This window comes from Callionymus lyra, chromosome 3 (genome assembly GCF_982586985.1).
Source record: "Callionymus lyra chromosome 3, fCalLyr1.hap1.1, whole genome shotgun sequence".
NCBI lineage: Eukaryota > Metazoa > Chordata > Actinopteri > Syngnathiformes > Callionymidae > Callionymus > Callionymus lyra.
The window spans coordinates 34,937,492-34,950,279 of NC_141820.1; the positions used below are offsets into that span (position 1 = coordinate 34,937,492).

General features: G+C 38.5%; 1 protein-coding gene across 2 annotated transcripts in view; it reads right to left on the minus strand.

Moving 5' to 3' along the window:
• Positions 1–9,668: 9,668 nt before the first annotated feature.
• The window catches only part of trappc9 (trafficking protein particle complex subunit 9), a 78,484-nt gene continuing 75,364 nt past the window's right edge, over positions 9,669–12,788 (minus strand). For both annotated transcript variants that reach the window (XM_087787683.1, XM_087787682.1), the window contains 2 exons: positions 11,128–11,351; positions 9,669–10,667 (listed from right to left, as the gene is read on the minus strand). In XM_087787683.1, the coding sequence (XP_087643809.1) occupies positions 10,488–10,667; positions 11,128–11,351 (404 nt within the window). In that variant the 3' untranslated portion in view covers positions 9,669–10,487. The remainder of the gene's footprint in view (positions 10,668–11,127; positions 11,352–12,788) is intronic.

Genomic DNA, 12,788 nt, shown 5'->3' on the forward strand with positions numbered 1-12,788 from the left:
AGCCCCCCTCAGAACCCCTCCCACGGTGACCACTCCTACTCAACACACACACTTGTTACACACCGACAGCTGCTGCATCAGCGGCGCTGTCCATGGTGCTGAAGCCACACACCAGCGTTTAGCCAGAGACTCGGATATATTTCATAATAACATTAAAATATATATATTTATAAACACATTAAGAACCGTTAAATTGCCACAGCATGAAGTAAAATATATTGAATAAAAGTGTATAAATCCCCCAATTATAAACGATAATAGTTTCACACACACAAGGAATCTATTTCCACGCCTTTACACATACAAACAGGGTGCGAACTATACAACAGCCTAAGGGGGGTGGGGAGGATATGTGATACAAACAGGTATACAAACACAAGCCAACCCACGTTATACACACGCATGGTATATTTATACACACACATAAACACACACGTTTATATACACATACAAACACACACACATATATACAGTATATATTCAATGATATAAACAATGTATACACTCACATACCCAAAAAATAATATATATTTATATATATACATGTATGTATGTACAAATATGAACATGTATTAAAAAAATTTGAAACACAAATAATACATTTATATTCACACCTTTACATACACAGTATATACACATGCAAATAGGTTTATAGATACACACACACATTATATGAACACAAAAAAAACAACTATACACAAACATGCTGCAATATATATATATTCTGGTCTGGCTGACCTTTGTTTCTTAATGGTCTTGTCATCCTCATCATAATGTGAATTCTAACAGTTGTCCAATAGGACTGTCAGGTGTGTTTTTAATCTGACTTCTGCACAACACAACTGATGGACCAATTCCATTTAAAAGTCAAGATATTCCACAGAGTAACTCAGACAAGAGACACCTTTAAGAAAAAAACATGTCATTTGACTATGTTTAAATTCATCCAAAAAAAGCTAGTTCAATAGTCTGAATAGCAGTAATTCGAAGAAAGGAGGATACTTTGAAGAAACTGTATGTACTGTAGAAGGCAATGTATTCCTTCACAGTTTTGATGCCATCAGTGATAATCTACAATCTAAATATTCATGAAAATATATATTATATATCACATACCTACATACACACAACACATGAAAGTAGAAATGGGGGCACAAAACATTTTTTAAAATAAACTTTGGATTGTTAAACTTCTTTCCACGTTAGAGACTTGACAAATATGTTGCTTTTATTCACAGATTTTGACACAGTGTTACCTCAAACACTGCAGGTCTTGACAAAGTTGCTTGTGTAGAACATCATGCTGGCACATTAATATTTCATCTCTGAGTAAGAATAGTGCGGCATGTAAGAAACAGCCTCGCTCAGAGAGACAAAACAAGTTTAGACTTTATAAAGTTTTTTATATTTGTCACGGATGACTACACTGGTCCGATACCTGATGGCCTGGTCACACCAGCACTTGGGCACACTAGAGGGTCTACAGATCAGAAGGATGTTGGAACAGTGGAAAATGTTCTAAAGCCTGTTTCTGCACCTTCATGATGTTTAAAAACAATAGTTATGAGACTCACAGCGACACAGCAGAGCAAAATGTTTTTTTTTAATATTTGTCTTGATGAAAAACATTCTGTGCAGTACTATAAATGAGCGACTGAACTTTGTACCTTTCTTAAAATAATTTGTGTATAGTTTCATCTTCTATTGTTGAAATAGCTTTAATTCATCTTCTGAAATGTCAAAAAGTATTTTATTTCTTAGTCTGTATTCTTTCGTATGTTAATGGTTAAAAAGTGAATAAAAATAAATTAAAATTGTGAATCCATCAAGTGTTTAGTTTGACTTACTAAACTACAATACACAAAACACTCTGTGGACTGATGTGGAGCGTGACATGCCTCTGAACCAGAGAGCACAGGTGATTGGATATTGATCCCGCCTAAAGGAAAGAAAATGATTCATTGATTAAGTTCATCTGTACTCAGCAGTGTCATGCAAAATGCCAAACTGATGTGAGTCTCATCATCTCATCACACCCTGATGAGCTAATGAATGACGATGAGCTTAAAATGAACAAATAAATAAAAAGATGTTGAAGAGAAAAGCGGTACTAGACTGACACAGGAGCAGAATGCTGTCGAACTCTATTGATATTTTCTTTACCAATAAGGTAATAAAATGGAAAAAAACGATTCAAACCTCTATTAGTCTATTTGTTGGTATTTTTTGTTGGATGTTGGTGTATTTTCATTGTTTCTACATACAAGACTTTAGCTCAAGCAGAAGGAATCACGGCAGAAGTCACGCTATTCCTTATTTTGTACAGGTATGTTTATATTGTCTAAAAAGTATTTACAGTACATGGCTCCCACTTCCTGCCTCTAGTCCTTAAGTTCTTTCTGTTCAAGTGAGGCCACAGACGACATCTTTAAAGTAAATGATGCCAGGATTTTAGATACTTTTTAGGAAAGGGAGGATAACGAATTAAATTAAAGTTGAACAGGGTTGAATTCATTTTTTCAATCCTTGTAAAATGCAAGGGTTAAGAAAGGAGACTTGGTTCCATCTGCTACCGTGCTACTTAAGACCTTCCTCTAACGACTCACTGTTTTGTAGGTCAGTCTCTAAAGTGACTTTTATCTGAATGAATTTCAATCTCGTCCCAACACAATTAAATCCACTGACAACATCGGATCCTGCAGTAAGGACAAAGCAAAGGTGGTTACGTCATCCTGCCTATAAAAGAAGGTTTTGTCCTGTGACGAGTGACGGCGTCGATAAATCTACCCTAAAACAACATTTCTCCTTTTCTAGACAGAGTGGGACAGTTTGGCTGGAGAGATCCAGTCTCCATGGAGATTTCATGAAACTTACAGTGATGATCAGACACCACATAGATCATAAGGGTCTCTCGGTGATGCTCACTGGGTGGTAGACAGTGCACATGAAGAGTTGATGTGCAGAGATTACACTCAGCAGCAGATCAAAACCCCTGATAATGTCAACACAAACATCAGGAACAGAACTGAATCAGCTGCCTTCCACGCTGCTGGGGTCAGTGCCGTTTACAAGAGCTTGCATCTTCTGCTCAAGAAAACAAATGATCCTAATTTCAGGACAATAGAGTATAATTTAAGTAATACATTTAAAAAGAAAAGAAAGGACTCCTTACTAAATAATAATTAATTAATTTAATCTATTATTATGAGCAGGATATGTAACATGAAGGCAAATAGTTTAAAGTAAATCATAAATAATAATGAAAGATATGTAAAATAAACTACCTACCAAAAGAGTTGTTTTAAGTTTAGGTCCGGGCCATTTTCTTTTAATACCTCAGAAATCTTTCGTCGCCTTTTTAAAATTAGTCTGCGCTTTCCGTCTCCAATGATTCACGATCGATTCATTGTTACCAAGCTCATGTTCAGCATCTCCATTTCCTTCTTCACCTGACAGATTCATCGCCTTCAACCCAAAATCTGCATCATATGGATTTCTCCGTGTGTTTTCCATCATGAGGGTGAGCGCATGATGCACAAATCGACTGTTCAACACAAAATCAAACCGTCGTCTTTCGCTCGGAATAATCTCTTGTGTTTGTCTATTGTGTTTCTCTGCTAGAGCGCTGGAGGCTAAACACTCGTAAAAATCTATAGATCAACTGCATCATCTTCTAACCTGCAGGGTTCAAAGTGTGTAGATGTTTCACAGATTAGTGTGTAACACTAAAACATTGCTGGATCAGCTGCTGTGGTCAGAATAGACATAATGAAGAAAAGAGTAGTGACGGGTTGATTAGAGCTCATGAAGCAGCTTAGGAGCTAACAGTGTATCATGATACAGTGTCTTCATTTTGAAAGGCCACAAGATGGAAAATATTAACTATGCCAGGTTTCATTGAATCAGTAGATTAGAGACAAAGATTGTAAAGCAAAGGGTGCCATCTAAAATAAAGAAAGTGTACCATGATACAGTGTCTTTACTACAAAGCTATTTCATGAGGCCTCATCAACCCAACACTAGAAGAACACTAGAAGTGAACTGGCAAATGCTTGATCCGTCTCATCTAGTCCAACAATGTGACTGTGATTGACAAAATGTTCCATAACACAGTGTGTTTGAGTAAACTGCGATTAACATCACAGTGAGCACATCACCCGGATAAACTTCAACATCCTACTACTTACTCATAAATGCAACCAACAAACACCCTGCTCAGCAGAACCACGCCTCTGGAACACCCTCCTACTGGAACTGAAGACTCCTTAGAGCCTGAACTCTTTTATTCAAAAGCTCTTATTATGTTGATTTTGAAAAATACTTTTAATCTTTGAGGTCATGTTTGACGACAAGTGCAATATAAATCAAATGTATTATTATTATTATTAAATCTAGTTCTGTTCCAACATAGAAGAAATTGAACCGTGTGAAGAAACTTTGGGATTTAAAAGATAATCATGAAATAAATAGATAAATAAAAACAAACATAAAAGTTGCACCCCTTCCCACACTTAAAGGTTTCAATCCAGATCATGATCTTTGAACCAGTTAGAGCAACTTTCCACAGACATAAGTGGAATATATTTTTTCACTTGTTGAGGAAACTATTTCTCCAAAATAACAAATTCTAAATCGTAAAATTCAAGTCTGGTTAAAGTCTGTCCAGAGCCGCCACTTGCTGAACCTGAGCCTGTCTCGCTCTGTATTCGCACAATCATTGACTCTGCTGCTCTCTTTATTTTCTTATTCTCAGTTACACATTTTGTTTCATTCCTTCTGACTCACATTTCCCTTCAAGACTTGAGACATGCTGTGACTTCTGATGGTGCAATACAAAGAACTGATCAAAACACCGAAATGTCTTCCAGCAAAATGAACGACTTGGCAAAGAACTGTGTTCACCATTTAACTTCTAGGACATTGCACATAAGAATGGACAGAATAAGACAGCCGCAGGTTCGTCAGTTGTCGGTCATAATGTTAAGGACCCCCTTAAGTAAGTCTCCTCCAGGAAACCAAATTGCAGCTCAGTTTGAATGTTAGTCACGCTTGTAGTCTCACATTTTTAGGTGGAAAATAAAAAATTCATGAAGTTTCATTTAACTGCGCAGACTTCACATTCTTAAATCAAGGTAAAAATGTAGTCGCAAGAGTGAGAGAGTGTAAAGTGCTGTGTCACTTTTGCTTTAATATTAAAGCCCACAATGTACACAAAACCAACACTCGTGAGAAGACTTTCTCATGGCATCTTCTAGTTTTTGACACAATGACTCTAGTCTGTGTTTAAGTGTGTGTTCTGCTATTAAATTTATATCTCATTAAAGTTCGAAGATTGTTGAGAAGCAATCCTGCTGGCGTCCTCTCCAGGGTGTCCCCTGCCTCTCGCCCAATGAAACTGGGATCTGGAGCCTATCCCAGTTTCCCCGTGACCCCGATAAGGGATAAAGCGGTAGAAATGAATGAATGAATGAGGTCAGTGAAATCAACATCAAAGATTATATAGACAACATCAAAGTGCTGATGTTTAGTCACAAAATTAAAACGTGTATAATAGGATAAATCTTCACCTCGTAACAAATTAAAGAAACTCAACATAAATAATAAAAGTAAAAAATCCTTCAGAAAGAGATAAAGCAGTAACATAGTTGTTAGCATCATTATCATTGTTGTCGCGTTTGTTTCATCCTCTAACAAGCAGATACTTGTTAGAATGAACTCTATTAGACGAATAAATAAAGACACAATGTTCTATTACCTGTCAAGAAGAAAGACGACGATCGTAGTATCAGTTTTCAGAACATTATGTTGATCTCACCATAAACTGTAGTTATTTTCTTATCTGCTTTCATTTTTCTGTTTGTCTTGAAGTCTTCCATCCATCATGACAGTCCACAAGATGAGTCTTCATTTCCGTAGTGATCGGTGAAAGCATTATGTGCAAAGAGGGAGTGTTGGAGTGATTGACACATCGTCGTATGTGGACCGCTCAATTTGATTTGCTGAATTCTACATTTTAGTAACGACTTTTTTGCAGATAATTGGTGCATTAATTGGGGTGTGAAGAAGGTTTGAAGTAATAATAGGACGATATATTTTCTGACATAACCATCGACCTTCATGTTTTGCTCTTGATAACCTCTAGTTTTCCTTACAGAATGTTTTTTTGTGTGAACAAAAACAACAGATTGGAGCACGAGAAACAACAAAGGATCCCACCTGATTAGCTGAAGACAACGGTCAGTCAGTCTTTTGTGTGTGTGTGTGTGTGTGTGTGTGTGTGTGTGTGTCAACTTCCATGATGTTTGTTGTCCTTCATTAAAAGAAAACGTCAATATCAGCAGAACTAATAAGTCTTTTCTGTCACTCAGTGGACTCTGAGAGTCAATTTGATCAATAGCAGCAGGAAACAGACTCACACAATGAGAAATTAAAGTCTAATTCATTGATCCATCTATTGGCTGAAGTGTGTCGCTAGAATGTTCAGGGAACAATTTGAAATAGAGATTGAAGAGTATAGGATGAACCCTGATCTTATATTTGTCTCTAGTTCTACATGTTCTAATAGCAACAACAGTTCAGTTGTATGTTCACGACACATCGATCCATCCACTTTCTACTGCGTCAGCAGAAGTCAAAACAGTGAGACAAGTGATCCAGACTTTCCTCTTGCCAGAAACGTTGACGTGTTTAACAGTTAAACAGATACAATTTCTCTCCTATAGGTCCTGGTCTGTCCTGAGGTCTGTCCTCCCTCCCCTCCTCCTTTTCTTTCAGGATCAACTTTAAAATTCTGGTTCTCTTGAGGTCTGTGGATCAGAATCTTATGGTTCCTGAACACGGTTCAGGACCAGAGGAGAGAAATCCTTCCAGGCTGTTGCTCCTAAGCTTTGGAACGATCTTCCTCTCTCTCTGTGTTTGATGATCTACTGACTCCTTCAAGAAACATCTGAAGACACTTTTATTTGTTCAGGCTTTTCTTTGATTTTCTGGGACTCCTGTGTTTATCTTATGTGTCTTGACCTTTTAAAGCATGTATTTTATTGGTTATTGTTTTAAATGTTTAAGTGCATGGTGACCCTGGTCTAGAAAAGCGTTCTACAAATATTACATACTTACTTAATTACTTAATTACTTACTTACTTACTCCTAAAAGGGGTAGCCAGGGGTCATCCTCAAAAGTCTCCAGAGGGTGCCCGAAACACCACAAGTGCATAATGCAGTGATGGAATTCTGTGGTCACCAAACCGAAGACCCTTTCCAACCTGAGAAATCCTGTCCAAGAAATAATTATGAACAGAACCAGTGATGAAGGTCAACCTTTCAGTACACTAAGGATTCATTAATTAAAAGATCCTAACAGCTGCATTGTTATTAAGGCCTGGTGGGTTTTTTTTCAGAATTTGCTTAATGAAAGTCGCCTGAAAACGGATGTTGTTTAAACAAACAACCACCCTTTGGTCGCTACAGAAGCTCTTTTCTTGTTTCCTTCGATCCCTGTTTTTCTGTGGGAAAGATGCAGCAATGTTTAAAATGTAAGCAAGGAAAATAAATCAGGTTCTTCTCCTTAAAATTTCTAATCATTGACTAGCAGGAGAATCTTCAGAAGCAGAATGACATTTTTCAACCTTTGAAGTTCTCACTAAGTCTGAAAATGCAAGAGCTTCAAATTCAGTCGGCGGCCCAACACTGTAAACAAACACTCCGTTCTTGTTCCTGCAAGAATGTCACCGTTTCATTAGAACTTGGTAGAATCCACATCATTAGTCACAGAAGGTAGAAAGTCACAAATACTCTTTCAGGAAAGACGGTTTCTGCAAACATCAGCCTGGACACAGAACTGTCGGCAGGTGTCGCAACATAAGACTCACAGTGAAACACATGAATTGTCTTCTGAGAGTCTTCAAAGCCCTGACTGAACTTTAAAACTTGATCCATTTCCTCTTCAAAAGAAGCTCTTGAAGCCTGACGGTCAGAATGAGTGATGATGCTCAAAGAATCTCAAAAGGTCTGCGTGGACTCACAGATCTATGTCTTTTACCATCATCACTCTAGGCAGATGTAAGTAAGTAAGTAAGTAAGTAATATATATTTATATAGCGCTTTTCGAGACCAGGGTCACAAAGCGCTTTAACAATCAAAACAATACTCAAAACAGTACATACTTCAAAGATCAAGACAACACCGAGAACAACACAGGAGTTCGAGAAATTCAAGGAAAAGCCTGCACAAATAGAAACGTCTTAAGACGTTTCTTAAAGGAGTCAGTAGACTCCATCAAGCGCAAAGAGAGAGGAAGATATGAAGAGCATGAGGGCGTGAACGCCATAACAACATCCTAGTTGAGGTGTTGGCGTGTTAAGTAGGGACAATAAATCCATGACCAAGTTGATGAGTCATATCAGGAAAATTCGGGAGTTGTTGAGAGCAGACTAAAGGTAGAAGAGCACCACAGATCTGTCGCTTGCACCGACCTCAGAAAGAGCTTAGACAGAGTTTCTAGCAAGCAAGTGTCGAGCCCCGTAGAAGTACGCGAGGGTGGTGCAGGAGTGAAGGATGGATTCAAGGATGAAGGAGGATTACATCAGCTCTTCCTGCCACTATGGTGAATGACAGACTGAGAGACGATGTGACAAAGGAGTGACTATGGATCATAATGTTTGCAGATGATGAAATGATTTGTAGTGAGAGTAAAGATCAGATGGAGAAGATGGAGAGGTCGAAGGATGAGCCGGAGAGGAGACCAATGAAGATCAGTAGAAGGAGGACGGAGTACATGTGTGTGAATAAGAGAATCCTACAAGTTCCAGTCTTTGCCGTACAGAGAAATGGACATATGCTATGAGAGGTAAAGAGTTCAGGCAAGGTTGCGAGGGCTGAACTGACCATCACATCAGGTCTCAGACAGAAGAGCAGCTTCTAGAGTGAAAAAAAGCTTGATTGAACAGTAAAGAGACACCAACCATCTTTCGCCCCCAAGGACAGACGGTTCCTACGAGGTACGTATGTTCTATAACAATCGACCTCAGTCTATAAAAAAGTTTTTATTTTAATGAAAAAAAAATATAAATAGCAGGTGTGGTCCCTAATGTTGGAACTGATACACAAAACTAAACGATCGTGAAAAAATACTGTGAATAACTTCTGTTGTAAATTCTTCTTTGTTCGACTGTGTAAATGTTGGTGACCCCTTGATTGGATGTTCTCAGCTGGCCGGGATTTGGCAGCCACCGTCTCCCCTTATTGATCCAAATCAAGAGAAAAAACTATGAAAAGAGTGGATAGAGAACTACGTAGAAAAGAGGAAAAAAGCATTTGAATGCCAAGATGCAATAAAAAAAAGTCATCAGAAGGCTAAGAAGGAAAATAAAAAGGAGTCATGATTTATGGAATTCCTAACCCAGGCAGGTTAAATGCTCGTAGGTAAGTCACTAAGGGGTCAAAGTGATTTGCTGGAATGATCTGGCTGCAATGTTTGCTCTATTGGTCTGAAGTTCTGTCTTAATAAAGTTGATCTTAAAATCATGATCACTCTTGAACAGCGTGTAGAATTCCCTTCAAAGTTAAAACAATAAAAAAAAAAAAATCGGTCCACCAGTTGAGAACCACTGGTTGAAATAAATCAGCACAGAGACACGAACCAGAGTCAGGTCGCCAAAAACAAAACCAGATGAGTTTTCTCTTCATTTTATTGTGTTGTCGTTTACAACAATTGTTAGGCGTCCACATCCATATGAAACAAGACGTGGACCAGACCAGCTGTGATGTGGATGAAGAATTAGCTCCCAGGTGTACTTATTAATTTCTCCCTTAAATGACTTGTGAGGTCCCTATCACCAACCATCACGATAGTGATTTAGTCCTTAACAGAACTACATTTAACCTGTTTACACCAGTGTACTCAATTAGTAATATACATTCCAAATAAAAGAAGATGAAATGTTATATTTAGCTGCTTACTTGAATGACTCTCGTCAAAGCTTGCCTGCTCATTCTCTCGTAGTTGATTCGACAGATGAAATGGATTCATGGTCCAGCTAGCCACAGATCCACTTGACTCCCTTCAGTCCTGATCTCTGACTCCGTCTATCTTCACCTTCGACTGACGATGTTTTTCAGTCAACGCTGACTGTCTATTATAGCTGTGGGTGCTGGTAGATACACAGGTACAGAGAGGACATGGTGGTTATTTAGAAGTAAGTATGAGGTGAGTGCGACAGTCATGGAAATTATGTCTTGGTAACGGAGAAGCCAATACTATGTGAGGATCATCTTTAAAGGACAACATGCTTCCATGGATGTTCCTCATATCAGGATCAGTTACCGACAGAAGACGGACATACAGCTGAAACACAACTCAGTTACATAGAGAAAAGTTAACGTAAAGGATTGAATCTTAATAGAATATCAACAATTTGATGATGGTCCTGACAAATACAGTATCTGACATTTTTATCGAGTCTTTCAGGCATCAAGCCTTCAGGGGAGGGTCAGGCCCCCGCCTGCATGGGCATGTCGTGCACCCTGATGTGGACACTGGGCAGGGTGAACCAGGCCAGAGGAAGCTCTCGCCCTGAGCTGTCATCCTGGAACTTAATGTTCAGGTAGAAGTCTCCGGTGTAGAGGAAGATCATGGCCCCCTCACACACTGACGTTCCTTTGGGCTTCACCTGCAGACGAACATCGAAAAGTTCAGATGGTTGCTCATGTTTCTACACTAAATTTCTTCAGCTAGTTCAGCAGTTTGGATCTGGAAGCAGAGCTGATCACTGCAGAGCTACAGTACGAACTGCTAGTTTAATCAACAATCCACAGATCATTCTTTGAATCGAGTCTGGTGAAACAGGAGAGGAAGGTCTGTTGCTACCATAAAAAACATAAACAATGACAGAGAACACGAAAGAGGGGGAGAGGAAAGATGAAGTGGACAGAGGGAGGGGAGGTAAAGACTCTCTTTCCTTCATGTCCATGTTCACTTGTTTCACAGCTTCTACACAGCTTTTTAAAAAAAAAGAAAGAAATCCCTTGTTTTCTCAGTTGCACCTCATGAATCTGTCTCATCCTGAAGTCACACTAAACATTTCAAAACCTCACTTCCTGTGACACTATTCAAATCTGAGAATGCCTGACCGTGTCGATGTAGAAGGTGTTGGAGCCGATGAAGGTGACAGCGTCCTCAAGATCGTAGTTGTGAACCCCGTTCTGGAAGTCCTGATATGGCACCACAGTTAGTGCCAATGGGCCCACCGAGTTCTTGCTCTGGTTGACCAGCTTGACCTCCAGAGTGACCGCATCACCCACTTTACAGTCTGCGATGATGTCACAGTCGCATGGTTTCCCGTTCACCAGCACGTCTGGGAAAAACACGGAGAAGGAGCAGAGACGTATTAAAATATTCTCATGTTGTCTTGGTTTAAAAATGCTTTATTTTAATTCAACATTATAGTTTTTGTATTTACTGCCGTGGGACACTTATTCTACACTACTGTTTTTTTATGGAGTAAGTATTTCTTGGACATGTTTACATATAAAGACAATTCTGGCCCAATAGTGAAAAGTATTTCAAACAATCAAGTTATTCAAAGAAGCTACAGGTGACACAGGTCGACATAAATGATAAATACACAGCAAGTCCAACAGCACAACTAGATAATTCCCTGGGCCATATTTGCTGCTTTTTACTAAAACCATTTCTGGAAGTGAATATTCATGACAGCAGAAGTCAAAGAGATTAGTAACAAACTTTGAAGAATGTAAATGTTGGAACGTATTAACAACTAGCTGACAATTGTTTATGGATACAGTAGCTGATACTTGTGTAAGCTTTCACTGCTTCTTCAGCACCCAAAGCACTTCAATATGTCACACAATAACTCACACACTGGCGGCAGTAGGCTGTGACGCAACATGTAAGCTCAAACAGGAGTAGCAGGGGTGTGTGTTGTCAAAAATCATAAGATATGATACGTATAACGATACAGGGGCAATGATAGATGATATTGTGATATATTGCTGTAGAAACAATGACATATTTGCAGTACTTGACTCTGGTGTTGCAGAATTTACAGACTGCATTACTCTTGACAGAATCGTTACTGTTTTCACTTGTTTTATAAAAAGAAAAATCAGCTTTAAAAGTTGCTGGAGTCGACTTAACCCTGAAATAAGTATGGTTAAGTAATCCGATTGTGATATCTTGTTCAGGATCAATAAAGTATCCATCTATCTATTTACCCAAAGTAATAATAAAATATACAGAGTGGTTTCGAATATCGATTCAGTATGAAAAAAAATTGCTATATATCAACACTCCTAAAAGCAATTGGGAGTATTATTTTTGAATATTATAGTCTATCTCCACTTATTGTAACGGCAATCTTGTTCATTCTGTTTTACAGTTCGCTGTTAGCAAAAAAAATTCACACACAGAAAGATAGTCAAAGTCAATAATATAATGAAAAGTGAAAGTGAGGGGAAAAAACGTTTAAATGAAGTTTAAATAGAATATGAAGGTCAACTTTGAAGACTAAATTAGCATTTAAAACAATGTTAAATTACTTATTTTGTACAGTGTTCTTTGACGACCTCCACTGAAAGGAAGCCATGGCACAGTTTTGCCGCCAGGAAGAACAGAACTGTTGTCGCTCATGGTCTATGATGGATTGGCCACAGCACCAGCTAGAAGATGACTCTGTTCACAACAATATTGGTGTGAAAAACATAGATTACAGAGATTACATCGGCACCTCTCCACCCTCTTTGTGCTGCAGTCACTTGAGTAGATAATGAAA